Source organism: Thermothelomyces thermophilus, chromosome 3 (assembly GCF_000226095.1).
Source record: "Thermothelomyces thermophilus ATCC 42464 chromosome 3, complete sequence".
Lineage (NCBI taxonomy): Eukaryota > Fungi > Ascomycota > Sordariomycetes > Sordariales > Chaetomiaceae > Thermothelomyces > Thermothelomyces thermophilus.
The window spans coordinates 1,222,598-1,235,435 of NC_016474.1; the positions used below are offsets into that span (position 1 = coordinate 1,222,598).

At 49.1% G+C, this 12,838-nt stretch overlaps 3 protein-coding genes across 3 annotated transcripts; 1 reads left to right on the top strand and 2 right to left on the bottom strand.

Annotated features, from left to right (window-relative positions):
* Nucleotides 1-529: 529 nt before the first annotated feature.
* Nucleotides 530-2,616, bottom strand: MYCTH_2118002 (uncharacterized protein; the record flags this gene model as incomplete). The annotated part of the gene is made up of 5 exons (XM_003662691.1): nt 530-568; nt 669-1,093; nt 1,204-2,126; nt 2,216-2,349; nt 2,440-2,616. The coding sequence occupies 5 exons, from the start codon at nt 2,614-2,616 to the stop codon at nt 530-532; spliced, it is 1,698 nt and encodes a 565-aa protein (XP_003662739.1).
* A 1,521-nt stretch (nt 2,617-4,137) lies between these two features.
* Nucleotides 4,138-5,480, bottom strand: MYCTH_2303718 (uncharacterized protein). Its single transcript, XM_003662692.1, has one exon. The coding sequence runs from the start codon at nt 5,393-5,395 to the stop codon at nt 4,316-4,318; it is 1,080 nt and encodes a 359-aa protein (XP_003662740.1). The 5' UTR covers nt 5,396-5,480; the 3' UTR covers nt 4,138-4,315.
* Nucleotides 5,481-8,619: 3,139 nt separating this feature from the next.
* On the top strand, nt 8,620-9,200 carry MYCTH_2126499 (uncharacterized protein; the record flags this gene model as incomplete). Its single annotated transcript, XM_003662693.1, has 3 exons — nt 8,620-8,777; nt 8,842-8,989; nt 9,042-9,200. 3 exons carry the CDS (start codon nt 8,620-8,622, stop codon nt 9,198-9,200), a joined length of 465 nt encoding a protein of 154 aa, XP_003662741.1.
* Nucleotides 9,201-12,838: the final 3,638 nt, after the last annotated feature.

Below are 12,838 nucleotides of genomic sequence, written 5' to 3' on the forward strand. Positions count from 1 at the left end.
AGCGTGGGACATTTCCATTTTCTAATCCTATTTTCTACTAATAACGCGGAGCAAACGCATTCGGGATACGATCTATGCTGCCCAAGATTGACCCGCTTAGCCAAACAATCGACTCCAAGGCGGCAATGTAAACTTAGGTGTTCTTGCGTGTGGCCATGTTGAACATGGGTCTTGCCTTCCAACGTAGCACGTATATGTAAGGTACCTACTTACATACTGCGTGATGGATTGCGCCACCAGACACCAGGTCCTACGAGACAATGCTCCTCCCGGGCCTTGGAGACCGCTTCTCAGCCACAAGACCATAGAAGTGCCGGGTCCTGAAAGGGCCAATTTAATAGTCCAAATCTGGCACCTTCGCGGATCCGGGCCGTCTCCCTTCCGGGCTCATCCAGCACTACCTCCACTGTGCCGGAATCCATTCTGGTAGAATTCTACAGAAATAGTCATATCCAAAAGGGGACTTCAAGGGTCCGCCCGCTCCCTTTCTCCAAACCACGCGTACAAGGCCAGCAACTGCCGGCGTCCTCTATGCAGCAATGGCCACCGTGTTGAACATTTTGCGTTTCTATCGACAACATCTCAGATTAGCAATCTTCAGAAACCGATTACGCTGCTGAACGAGAACGAGACGAGAGAAAGAAAGGAAAGAAGAGAGAGAGACTCGCCGTGAACAAGACGGAGAGCACCAAGCTGAACGCGGCCGCGACGTAGACGGGAATGAACACCTCGCGGAGGGCCAAGACGATGGCGTCGGTGGCGGCGGCGCGCACCTCGGGCGACAGGGAGCTCAGGTAGGCGCCGCTGGTCCCCGAGACGGCCAGCTGGAGCTGCTCGCGCGACACGCCGGGGAGGACCGCGGCCAGGCGCGAGATGGCGCCGTTGACGAAGACGGCGCCGGCGATGGCCAGGCCCAGCGCGATGCCGGACAGCTGTGCCAGCATCATGTAGCTGATGGCGTAGGCCATCTCGGCGGGCGGCGTGACGGCCTGGATGACGGCATAGCCGGCCTGGATGAAGCAGCCGGTGCCGACCCCCGTCAGGATCTCGAATCCGTAGATCTGACCCTCTGGCGTGTCGGTGGTGATGCGAGCTGCCAAACTTGCCGGATCAGCTTTCCCAAGTCAAGAAGACATCCAGTGAGCGCCTCCTTGGTGGCAGGGTAAGTTTTAGTTATTAACGGAAACCGAGAAGGGGACGTACACAGCAGCACGCCGCCAACCAAGGTGAGGGCGCTTCCGAAGATGTACCAGGGCTGGAAGTAGCTGAAGCGTGACATGAGATGACCGTTGGCGAGGATCGTGGCGCTCAGGACAAAGATGAGTGGCAGCAGCCGAACGGCGGCCTGGATGGCGCTATCGCCCCTGGTGAACTGGAAGTAGAGCGGCACGTAGTAGATGGGGACGAATCCGGCCGTGTTTACCGCAGCGGCGAGGCAGAAGAGGAGAACCGCGTTCCAGTTCTTCGTGAACTGGACGGGAAATATACGCGTCGTCAGCGTCGTGAAGACGGTGAACGTCTGCTGAAGGGCGAAGAGGATGAAGAGAGCGATCGAGACGATAAAGAGGGCGATGATCTGCCCGCTGTTCCACTCGTGCAGAGCGCCGCCGAGGTTGGTAGCCATGATCAGGGCCGTGATAGCGCCCATACTCAGGACCGTACCGATAATGTCGAACTCGCGAACCAAGGACAGGGACTTGGTGCCCGCGCGCGGCTTGAAGGACGGGATCCAAAAGAGGTACACAGGGGCGAAGAGACCGGCGACGCAAAGGTTGATGTAGAAGGCCCATCGCCAGGTGGCCGGCGACTCGACGAAGGCACCGCCAACGACGGGGCCCAGGACGGTGCCAATACCCCAGACCAGCCCGACAAAGCTCAAGTACCCGGGTCGCTCACGGTCCGAGGTGTTGACCGAGAGCAGCGTCATGACGCCGAGGTACATGCCGTTCCCACCCATGCCAGCAAGCACGCGGCCAACGATGAGCGCATCCATGCTGGGCGCCGCGCCGCAGATGGCCGAGCCGACGTTGAAGAGGATTGACGACAGGATATACAACCATTTTGCGTCGAACAAGCCGTATAACCTTCCAAATGGGAGCACAACGGCCGCGCCACCGAGAAGGAATCTGAAGAAAACAGAAATTAGCCTGTATTAGACACCGGATCTCTTTGGGAAGGTAATGAGGAGTTCAACGGTAGACAGGGTGTAGCCTACCCTACTGACAGCCATGGCAGCTTCAGCACGTCGCCAAAGGCGTTGACTGCCGCCGGTGTGATATCGGCGACCACCGTGTTGTCGAGAGAATAGAGAAAGATGCTCGAAAGGATGGCAATGACGACCAAGACCCACTGTCACGCGAAATATTGGTCGAGGTCAGCTAAGATGCAATATAAATAGTTACCAACTACACGTCGTTTCCGCGCGCAGTAATTACTTACCAATATCCCGTGAATCTGTCTCGGAGATGCATTCGGGTCAGATTTGGCGGCCTCGTTTCCCGTCTTGGCAGGCAAGTTGGCTTCGAGGTTGGAGTCTGATGCAGTTCCTCCTTCTGATGGGCTCTCGCCGGTGGAATCAATGGGTTTCTCCTTGACGCATGTCGTTCCAGAGGCCATGGTGTCAGTGACCGTGTTGGTCTTATTCAACGTCTCTGTGCCTGGATGCGGGATGAAAGTTGGAATGGAAGACAGAAGAAGAATCAACAAAAGTTTGTTAAGCCCAGGAGAGACATAAAGAACTTCGTGCTAAACCGTAGTTTCGTATTGGAAGATGCCCGAAGCGAGTTTGATCCAACTCAGAACATGGGCGGAAGTGAATGAAATAACAGGGGACTGAAGCGACCTGGGATGGTGATTTGGTCAAGGCGAAAAATAATACACGAGCGACAGATGGTTGGTTCTCTGCTAGCCAAACACCACAACTTGATTAATAATGTAATTATGTTCCAGCTTAGAAATCGGGCCCGTGGATTAGGTAGAGTGTAAAGATGGAAAAGCGGCGTTGATGAGGGAAGTAAATCCTAGCGTTTTTTCCCTGTTTCTTTGGCAGCGTTAATTACAAGCAGTTTTTCCAAGAATGGAAATCACGGAATTGGTTTGCTTACGTGACACCAGGCAGATCAGGTCATCACCTAATCGGTCAGAACCTGCTAGAGCATGAACACTTGATTAGGATCTATGAATAGGTAATGAGAGACAAACCAGTAGAAAAAGAAAAGAAAGGAGAGAATGCGGAAAAATTATCAGCACATTCCCTGCCAAAACTGCCCACGCTCAAAAACTCTTCGCCATCTCCTAAAGGTGTACCTCCAATCCGAGGGAATCATGGCATTGACATCGGCGGGCAGGCTTTCGCTTACCAATGTTACGGGTTAATTAGATGAGCGCGTAGTTTTGAGACGCCGCAAGTATAACTGCAGACCCCTCTGAGCTCCCAAACTGTATCTGAGTATACAAATCTAGGGACGGATAATAACTGTACTTCGTACATATACGTACATCATGTTCTTTTCGTTCGAGTCTCTGCTTGTACACAAGTACCGTACGAGCCCGGTATCCTCAGTGGGCGCGAGCATCAGGTAATCACCTAACACCGCAGCGTGTCCGCTGGTGCTAATTACACCGCAGTAGCCTTCTTTGGGCCTTAGAATTCCATTCCATTCCCAGTTGGGTGGTCTTATCACGTATATGTCCTGTGCGCACTGTGGTTTCCTAGTGAATTTCCTAGTTGGGTAACCTTGTGCTGCTTTGTAATACGGAGAAGACGGCTTGCGCTAAACCAAAAATAGGACTCCGAGAATATTTCCTGTTTCGGAAACAGGAAAGATGCCGATTTGATGGTTTGTCAGGGCCTCCAATCCAGACTGTGGAACCACGAGCTGAGTTTCCCAGGGAAGGCAGTGAAATGAATCCTTATTCATAATATATACTGTAGCGAGTCCCTTCAGTATACATGCACTCGTTCCGTACACTCGTTGGATGCCGCTAGGCAAGTACATACATCGTTCATTACTTATCGCCCAAGATCACTCAGAACCAACAGCTCGACTCTACCAAGACGGGATTGGTGCTAAACTTGACAAAAAGGGCAGAAAAGTCACTGCAGCATCGGACCCCTATCTTCAGACGGGTAGGTTGTGATAAGAGTGCGTGAAATTGGGATACATGTACTCTACAGAGAACGCTTAGGGCCATTCTAATATTCCACGTCTAATTAATCATTGTAATACGTGTTTACATGGACTTTCAGATCATGTGAATCCGTTGCTCCCGCTTCAGAACAACTAATAACTATAACAAATGTAATAATGCCGTCTCACCCGGTCGACCAGACGTGTAAGACGACGCGCAGCGCGTCCTCGATATCCGCCTCGGCCTTGGAGAGGCGCGCCATCATGGACTCGATCTTGGAACGGCGCGCCTGGTTGCGGGCGCCTTCACACGCGCGCTCGAGGCGCAGAAGCAGCTTCCGGAAATCCCTGGTCTGCAGCCTCAGGAGCGCGCGGATCATGTGGACCTGCTCCTCGTCCGAGTACCGGCTCCGGAAGTCTTCCGAGAACATCAGGGGGTTGCACGCAACAGTGTTGGCGGCGCGCCCCGACGAGCGGCAGAAGAGCTGGGCGGGCAGCGGCCCGGAACCGACGGCCGCGGACCAAGGTGGCGGCTGGGGCACGGAACGGAGAGAATCTGAGGAGGAGGAGGAAGAGGAGGAGGAGGAAGAGGAGGAGGAGGAGAGTAACGACGACGACGAAATCGAATGGCTTCCCGAGTCGCTGCCCTGCTGGCTGGCCAAAATGGCTCCCGCACGCTTGATGCGCGAATGAATACACTCGAACATTTCGGTCAGCCGGTCGCAGACGATGAGGCGCACCGTGTGAATGGTGGGGAGATCGAGACACTTGGGGCAGTCGAGCGGCTTGCAGCACTGGAATACCAGCCATTTCTGCAGGTGCAGCACCTGGTCCAGCGAAAGGGTGGTGATGCGGAACTCGTCGTCGTCCAGCTGCTGCACCACGCGGACGAGGTCGCTAAGGCACGAGCACGGCGGTGAGCTCTTTTGGCTAATGGGGACCGGCGCGGGTGACACTCCCGAAAGCACCCCGAATTGGCCGGGTGATGGCGGGGCAGCGTCCAGCGCAAGCATGGTCGGCAGTTCTTGAGCGGTGGTGGTCTCGGTGGCATTGCTGGGGATGGTTTCGGGGACGGTCCGGGCCTGTCCCTGTGTGAGGGGGTTGTTGCTCTGAGCCAGGGCAGCGGATAGGTACGAGCCTAGAGTGTTGGAGGCGTCTTTTCGGGGTGGCTTGCTCGCCCGGTGTGGATCACTGCTCCCGCTATGGGCAGGGCCGATGCCGGATGGGATATCAAGCACAATACCATCTAGCCCAGGCTCGCCCATGTTGATGTCTAGTCCCTCAACGGCATCCACTGCCGCGGAAGAAACCGTCAGCCATGCTGCCAAGGCCTGGTTCATCACCAAATCCACCACGACAGACTCACGGTTGAACAAATGGCCGTCGAGCGGATCAACGCCGACCGACTCGGGGGTTCTTAGTGCGGGTTGGTCTTGCTTCTGCTCCCGCTGCTCCCGCTGCTCCCGCTGCTCCCGCTGCTGCTGCTGCTGCTGCTTCTCGTGCGAGCTTGAACCTGTCGGCTCGATCGCTATTAGCCCCTTGGACCCGTTTGGCGCCTCTACCCCATCAGCCGAAGGGGATTCTGACGAGTCGGCGCGCGAGGGATCGCCCTGCTGGGGAGACGCTTCGCCCGACTTTTGCCATGCGAGATTGCTTGACGATGATGAGCTACTAATGCTGCCGATTATATTGCTGGGCTGCGACGATGTCCACGGATACGGCCGCGACTTGCTCTGCCTGCCGCCACCATCGCCGGCGGGGAAGACGCACTCGATCAACCTGGCGCGACACCGGTCGCAGTTGAAGGAGCTGCCAGTGCATCGGAGCTGCGGAACAGACGACGAAACGGTTAGTTGGCCTGCGCGGGCCGGACTGTTTGGAAATGGGAGCCGACATTTGCAGATTACCAAAAGCGGGATTTAATTACCTTTTTGGTTTGGCAGGCGACACAGGCTGGGCGCCGTGTCTGGCGGGCGCGATCTCTAATAACCGCTCTAGGACCTCCTCCAGCTGCGCTGCGCCGCACGACCTGTTCCATCCCGCCGCCCGCCTCATTTTGGCTACCTGAGGCTCGAAGTGTGATAAACATCGCCTTTCTGTTTATGTAGGAAGGAACGAAAGCGTGAGCTCGAATCTAATTAGTGGCCGAGCACCTCGGCAGGAATCTCCTCGGAAGGTTGTTGAGTGGAGAAATTGGTGAGAAATGCGGCAACGCTCAACCGGGAAGCAACGTCTCGATCGCTGCCCGCGCCGTAGCGTTTTTTTGGGGGGGGGGGGGAGGGAGGGGGGCTTTGATTTCTCAGCAGTGGCCCCCTGTTGGACTAGTCCAATTGAACAAGCCTTGAATCTGAGTGGACGAATTGCAACAGCAAGTGCACAGTGCTCGTACAGTGCTGCCCGGGTGAGCAAGGCGGCATCAGAGAGGGGGGATGTAGATCAGCACCAGTGTATGTCTAAATCCAGGCTTGGAAGAGTGACTCGGGTTCTTGTAACTTCAATAGGTCGAGTCAGACAAATAGATGGCCCTTCCCCTGGTCAGAGTGAGACAGAAGGCCACGATAGCCTTTTGTGTGTGGAGAGGTAAAGAACTTGATTGCCTGTCTGTACTCTGTAGTTACTCAAGTCTCCGGGCGAGGTTTTACTAGTAGATAATTACATGTCCAATTTGCCGGAAAAGGAACAAATGCATGCAAAAATCCCGCCTACCTCCTGGCCAGCCTTGAACCGTGGCCGCCCAAGAAATATTACAGTCTGGTTTAGCTCAAGGATACTGGTCCTCCATCTGCCGCCGGGAATAATTAGGACTTGGGTCCTGACATGATACCGTAGAGTCGCCGTAGCTATTAGTCGTAATTCGCTCCACTAACAACTCGGAGCACGTATTAGTGTTATTCACGAAATGTTCCTTGGTTCTTTAAACTTCCTTATTTCGTTTTAGAAGTGTCACTAGATCCAGTGCCGGGTTGGTTCGAACCGGAGCCGCTAGTAGAGCGCAAAGCTCCAGTGCCCTGGGGAGCCGAGCCAGCTTGCGATGCACTCCATCGGTCTCCGGCCGACTGTGCGCGAGCTGCAAAGCCGCCAGAGCTCATGTCACCGCCGCTTTTGGCCTGTTATGTCGTTAGAAAGACAATTTCTGGACGACAAAATACTGGGAGACTCAACTTGAGAGGACTGGACTCGCGAGGAATCCGATTTGGTCATATCATGTCGAGGCATCTTGGATGAGGCAGTTACAAAGCTGGGTTTAAGCAGATGTTGAAGCGATGTCTTGATGATTTAAGGGGTCGGCAAAGGGGAAAAAACTCGATAAGAGAGGGGGGAGTGCCAGTTAGATATATTTCCCACGTCTGTTCGGTATAGGAAATGATAGAGTCATCGTCTAATAGGAACTCCCCTTTTGCGTAACACCCTATCTCGAGTGACGTATAATTTACGGCACTCGGTCTGACGACTTCCCATACTTGACACTTCGGCATGGTGACATCAAATAAGGTTTTCAGCCAAGGTTTCGACGCCGAATCTGCCGCCGCGGCCCTCCATCATAGTGTCAGCTCGAGCTCAGCGCGCTCGCCGTCGCCACCTCGCCGAGGTCGCCGTCGCTGGCGTTGTCCTAGACGGCGGAGCAGCGTAGCACGCGCATGTTCGGCGCGGCGCGGAAGAGCTTGGCGAGCTGGCTCAGCCCGAGCCGGTCTGGCATCCAGTACGACGCCAGCTCCCACGCCAGCTCGACCGAGACCAGGCGCGGTAGCGCCAGCGGCGCTCTGAGGTAGCAGATGGACGGCAGGAGGACGACGTCCTCGAGAACCTCGATCTCCGGGCACAGGGTCGCAAGCAGCGAAGGCCTGTCGGCGCTGACGACATCGAACTCGAAGGGGGGCCAAGCTGTCGCTGCTGCCGAAGTTCTCAAAGTTGCCCTGTCTTCACTGCCTTCACGCTTGGCACGCATGCTCGGTAGGTAAGATTCACTTGAAATGGCCTGCGAAGTCTGCCTAGGCAACCAAGGTTGACCCGCTAGGTAAGTCGGAGCCCCTAGATTTGGACTAACCCCCCATTTAGACCACTCTACAAACCTATACCCCTTTTTCAACCTAACCAACCACTTCAATTTATCATAAGATTATCAATTTTAAACCAAACTAATTACAGGTAATATATCTAGTAACGCTCCGAAAACCCCACAGTAAGGTAAGCCGCCCATAATCCGTACATAGATACATACTCGGTATTTACAGCACAAGATGGAGAGGATCCTGCATGCAGCTACAGGGATTCTGGGCGGAACAACAAGGAGTGACAAGCACAAGGGGCCGCGATTCAGGCCCGCGGTTATTTATGTACTGTACATACATACAGAATATATACCAGCTTACTCTTATTATTAATAACCCGCGGAGCTATGTCAGCGCTCAATGGAAAACATGCTCACCTTTATATCTGTGGAGAGCACTCTCCTTGCCATCGCAGGGATAATAAGGTTGACAAACAAGCGATGGCCAGCTGGCTCATCTCGTCGCTTCTGACCGCCGCCAGCCTAGCATTGCTGGTGTTGCCGATCGACGCCTCGCCCTCGCCGGCGCACCTTCGATCGTCGATAACATTCAGAGACAACAGCAGCACCGTCCCGGTTGTCAGAGTATTGAACGGCTCGTATGCGGGCGTACACTCGGCCGAGTTTAACCAGGACTTCTTCCTAGGTATGCCATATGTGCAGAAGGCGCCCTTGCTTCACCGTCTCGCAACCTCTGAATTCGTCTTGGGAGGGCGTGCGGAATGCCACCGCCTATCCGAAGCACTGCATCGGCTACGGCGGTGACAATGTCGGATACGAGCTCTCCGAGGACTGCCTGTACCTCAACGTCGTCCGGCCCGCCGGCATTTCGGAGACGGCTGGCCTGCCTGCGCGCCCTCCAGCTCGACGACCTGCACCGGGCGCTCAACAGCATCACCACCACCGCCGTCGACGGCGTCCCCCTCGCCCACCGGTTCCCGCCCATCCTGGACGGCGACTTCGTCGCCGACTACCCGTCCAAGCAGCTGCGCGAGGGCGCTTCCCCCGAGTGCGCGCGCTGATCGGCACCAACTCGGACGGGGGTCGTCGTTTCGCGCGGGCTTCGGTCCGGACGGCGGCGGCGGCATCGGCCAGAACATGGTCTGGTCCGAGGAGGGCAGCGACGTCGAGATGGACAGCTTCCGGGCCCAGGGCATCAACTATTTAAGTCGGACCCCCCATATACCGACCACCCCCATTTTCCGACCGCTTGGCAAACCTTGGCACCCACAACTACCTATCTTCTTCAACCACATATATTACAGACCTGTTCAACCAACTATAATACAGGAAGCCGTTGATTCTACACTTTCTAAGCCACTCTCTTTGGCAGTAGGGTCCTCTATACAGCCGGCTTCCATCTAGGCCTAGTAGATCTATTTAATCATTGTAAACTGCTCGTTTAGATCTACTATTACCCTCTTCCTCTTTAACGGCCGGGCTACTTCTAACTATACCTTTAGAGCTTTATTTTCCTATTATAACTAAGCTAACTTAAAGTCCTTCTAATTAAAAGCTTTCTTAGCCTTCCTAAATAGGAGCCTATATATAGAAGGGTATTAAATCTTAGTAAATAGATTAGTTAGCTAACTATATAAGTCTAACTTCCTTTATAATATATTAAAAATTAGATTAATAGCTCCTTTTAAAGGCTAAGAGTATTAAATAGGTTCTAGAGTCTATTGTGACAAACCTAACTTAGACTTCTTCTAAAAGGGTTTAGACAAAGGTAGATTAAGCGAAACAAGTGTATAGGTCATCTAAGGGATTCGGTAAAGCTAAAGGGTTTATAATAACGCTAGAGTTATCTCGTATAATATTTAACGATACTTAGTATAAGTACTATATTATAGGTTACTATTACTAGTAAACTCCTAAAGTCTACTATAACGAGTGACTATCTATATATATATATAATCCTAGGATTACTCTTTACCTAGTAATCCTTTACTATCTAGATTATAGCTATAGTAATGATCCTATAGTATATAGATCACTTTGCTAAGCATGATCCTTTCCTAATTAGTCCGTTCGTATCTACTATCCTATTAGCCTATTAGGGGAGGTAGCTTAGGCGGTGTCCTATATATATATTTCCGTAATATAATGCCCCTCCTTTAAGGCTTTTAACCCGAAAGCCTATCTTAGGCTGTCTTAAATAGCGCTAATAACCCTTAGTAAGTTGTCTCCTATGTTTCCCTCTTTCCTCTATATACTGCTAACGACATATCTCGTATAGCAAAGCGTTCGACGAAAAGGTCTGTAAAGACCAAGGAGCGTATTACCTTAGCTACTATTATTAACGAGCTAAGGTTCGAAGTGATGCCTTATTCTTATTATTTTTCTTACGGCCTCTATTACTATATAATAAAGAGTTCTTCTTATTACGGCGAATGCATTTATCGTAGGAGGTCGTATAATGGTTCTAGGGTTCTGGTCTTGTCTTGTCTATATCCCCTTATTAGTATATTTTCCCTATACTAACTTTTATAGTATCTTATATTATAGATAAGTTAAAGCGTCTTAACTAACTAGAATAAGATGCTAAGGAGGCTCTTTATACCGATCGCGATTTATTAGTAAAAACGTAATATCATTTAGATAAGTCTCTAGCTCGTTTAGACTATATTTATCGTTAAAAGCGATTATTATTATCTTAAGGGTTAGAAATAGTTTACTAGGGTCTTATATCTTTAGATAAATTAGAAGAGGTAGAGTAATAGGAATTAGGGGCGGTTCTAGGTATATAGCTTAATAGTAGTATTAATATTATTAACTAGGGCGCTATCTTCGATTTTGTCCTAGTTTTGCTTTTAGTTAATCTAGGTTCTAGTAATAGAACTATTCTAGTTTCTTAGGATAGTTTAAATTCTTAACTAGTTCTTATAAGTTATCTTCTAGTCTAAAATCGAGCTATTTGACTAGATACTATAGTTCCCTATTAATAATATATAAATCTAAAATTTCTTCGACGTCCTATTCTTCCTCTTTGTCTTCTACTTCAATGTACGTAGTAATCTTAGCGTTTTCCGGTGCTAGTTCGAGAAGTGAAATATGAAAAATATCCGTCCGTAGTTATATAGATAATAGTAATAATAGTCGGTAGTTAGATGTCGAAATTCGTTCTTTAATAATAAAGGGTCTAACCTTCTTAAAGTCTAGCTTTATACCTAGTCGTTTGGTTTATAAGTTTTATATAATTAGGTAGACTTTGTCTCCCCTCTCTAGGCAAGGTCCTTCGAGCCTATATTTATCATAGTAGCCCTTTATTCTAGTTCTAATAAACTTGAGTTCCTTTTTAAGCTTCTTATATAGTATATATATCTACTTTACTTTAACTATTACTTTTAGTATTATAACCTCTAGCCCTTGCCTAAGGTCTACTTTATATCCGTAATTCGTAAAGAATAGTATGACTTTGGTTGTTTCTATTAGTATTATATTATAAGCGAGTTATACTATTAGTAATAGTATAACCTAGTTGTCTTACTAATAGTTAATGTAAGAATAGAGATACTACTTAATAACTTAGTTTAGTCGTTCCGTTAATCTATCGGTCTATAGGTAATATACCGTTAATAGCTTGCTATTAACGCCTAATTGTTATATTAACACTTACTAGAACTTCGATATAAACTTAGTATCTTCATTAGTAATCTATTCTTATAGCTAGGTATATACTAATATAACTTGCCGATAGATTATATCTACTAACTGTTCCGCTATCTAGGACTCCTTATAGGGAAAGAAGTATATCTATTTAGTTAGGCGGTCTACTATAGTAAGAATACTATCGTAGATTACTCTTATAGCCGTATCCTTAGATTCTAGCAGTTTCGTAATAAAGTCTATTATAACTAAACTCTATAGTTTGTCAGCTATTAGCAGTAGCTAAAGTAGCCTATATAGCTTATATTATACTATTTTACTTTGATTATAGATGTCGTAGTTCTATACGACTTCCTTAACTCGTACCGTTAACTATAGAAAGTTATAGTGTTTCTTGACTTATATAATAGTCTTTATAACTCCTTTATATCCTCTAAGTTTCGATTTATAGAGTTCTCGAATCATTTATAGCTATTGATCCCTATCGTAAATATATACTTTGCCTTGGTACTAGAGTTTCCTATCTTTTTCTTCTACTCTGTTAGGTACTACTAGTCTAGGTGCTATTTAATACTATACCTTATTGATTCTTTCTTCTCGAAAGATCGTATAATATTCTAGGAACAGGTCGAGTAGATTATCTTCTATAGGTATTTATATTTCGTGATATAGCGTTCCGTCTATTCATTCCTTAAATAACAGTGGCGTTGTTTCCGTTCGTCCTTCCGTATAATCCGTTCGTCAACTTAAAGTGTCTACTTATTAGTTCTCTTTACCCTTCTTATAGTAGATCTTAAAATTGAATTCTATAAGGAATTCTACCTATCGTATTTGTCGTCTATTAAGCTCCTTTATTATCGTAAAGTACCGTAAGTTCTTATAATCTATATATACTTATACTAGTTCGATTATATCGCTAAGATATAGTCGTTATTCTTTAAAAGCTTTAATAATTATAAGTAGTTCCTTATTATAGATTAGATAATTAAGACGTAGTCTATTAAGTTTCTTTAAAACGAAGGCTATAGGATATAGCTTCCCTTGTTTATCT

Excerpts from the sequence above, each read along its gene's own strand:
- MYCTH_2303718 (XM_003662692.1), bottom strand. The coding sequence starts at position 5,395 with ATGGGCGAGCCTGGGCTAGATGGTATTGTGCTTGATATCCCATCCGGC.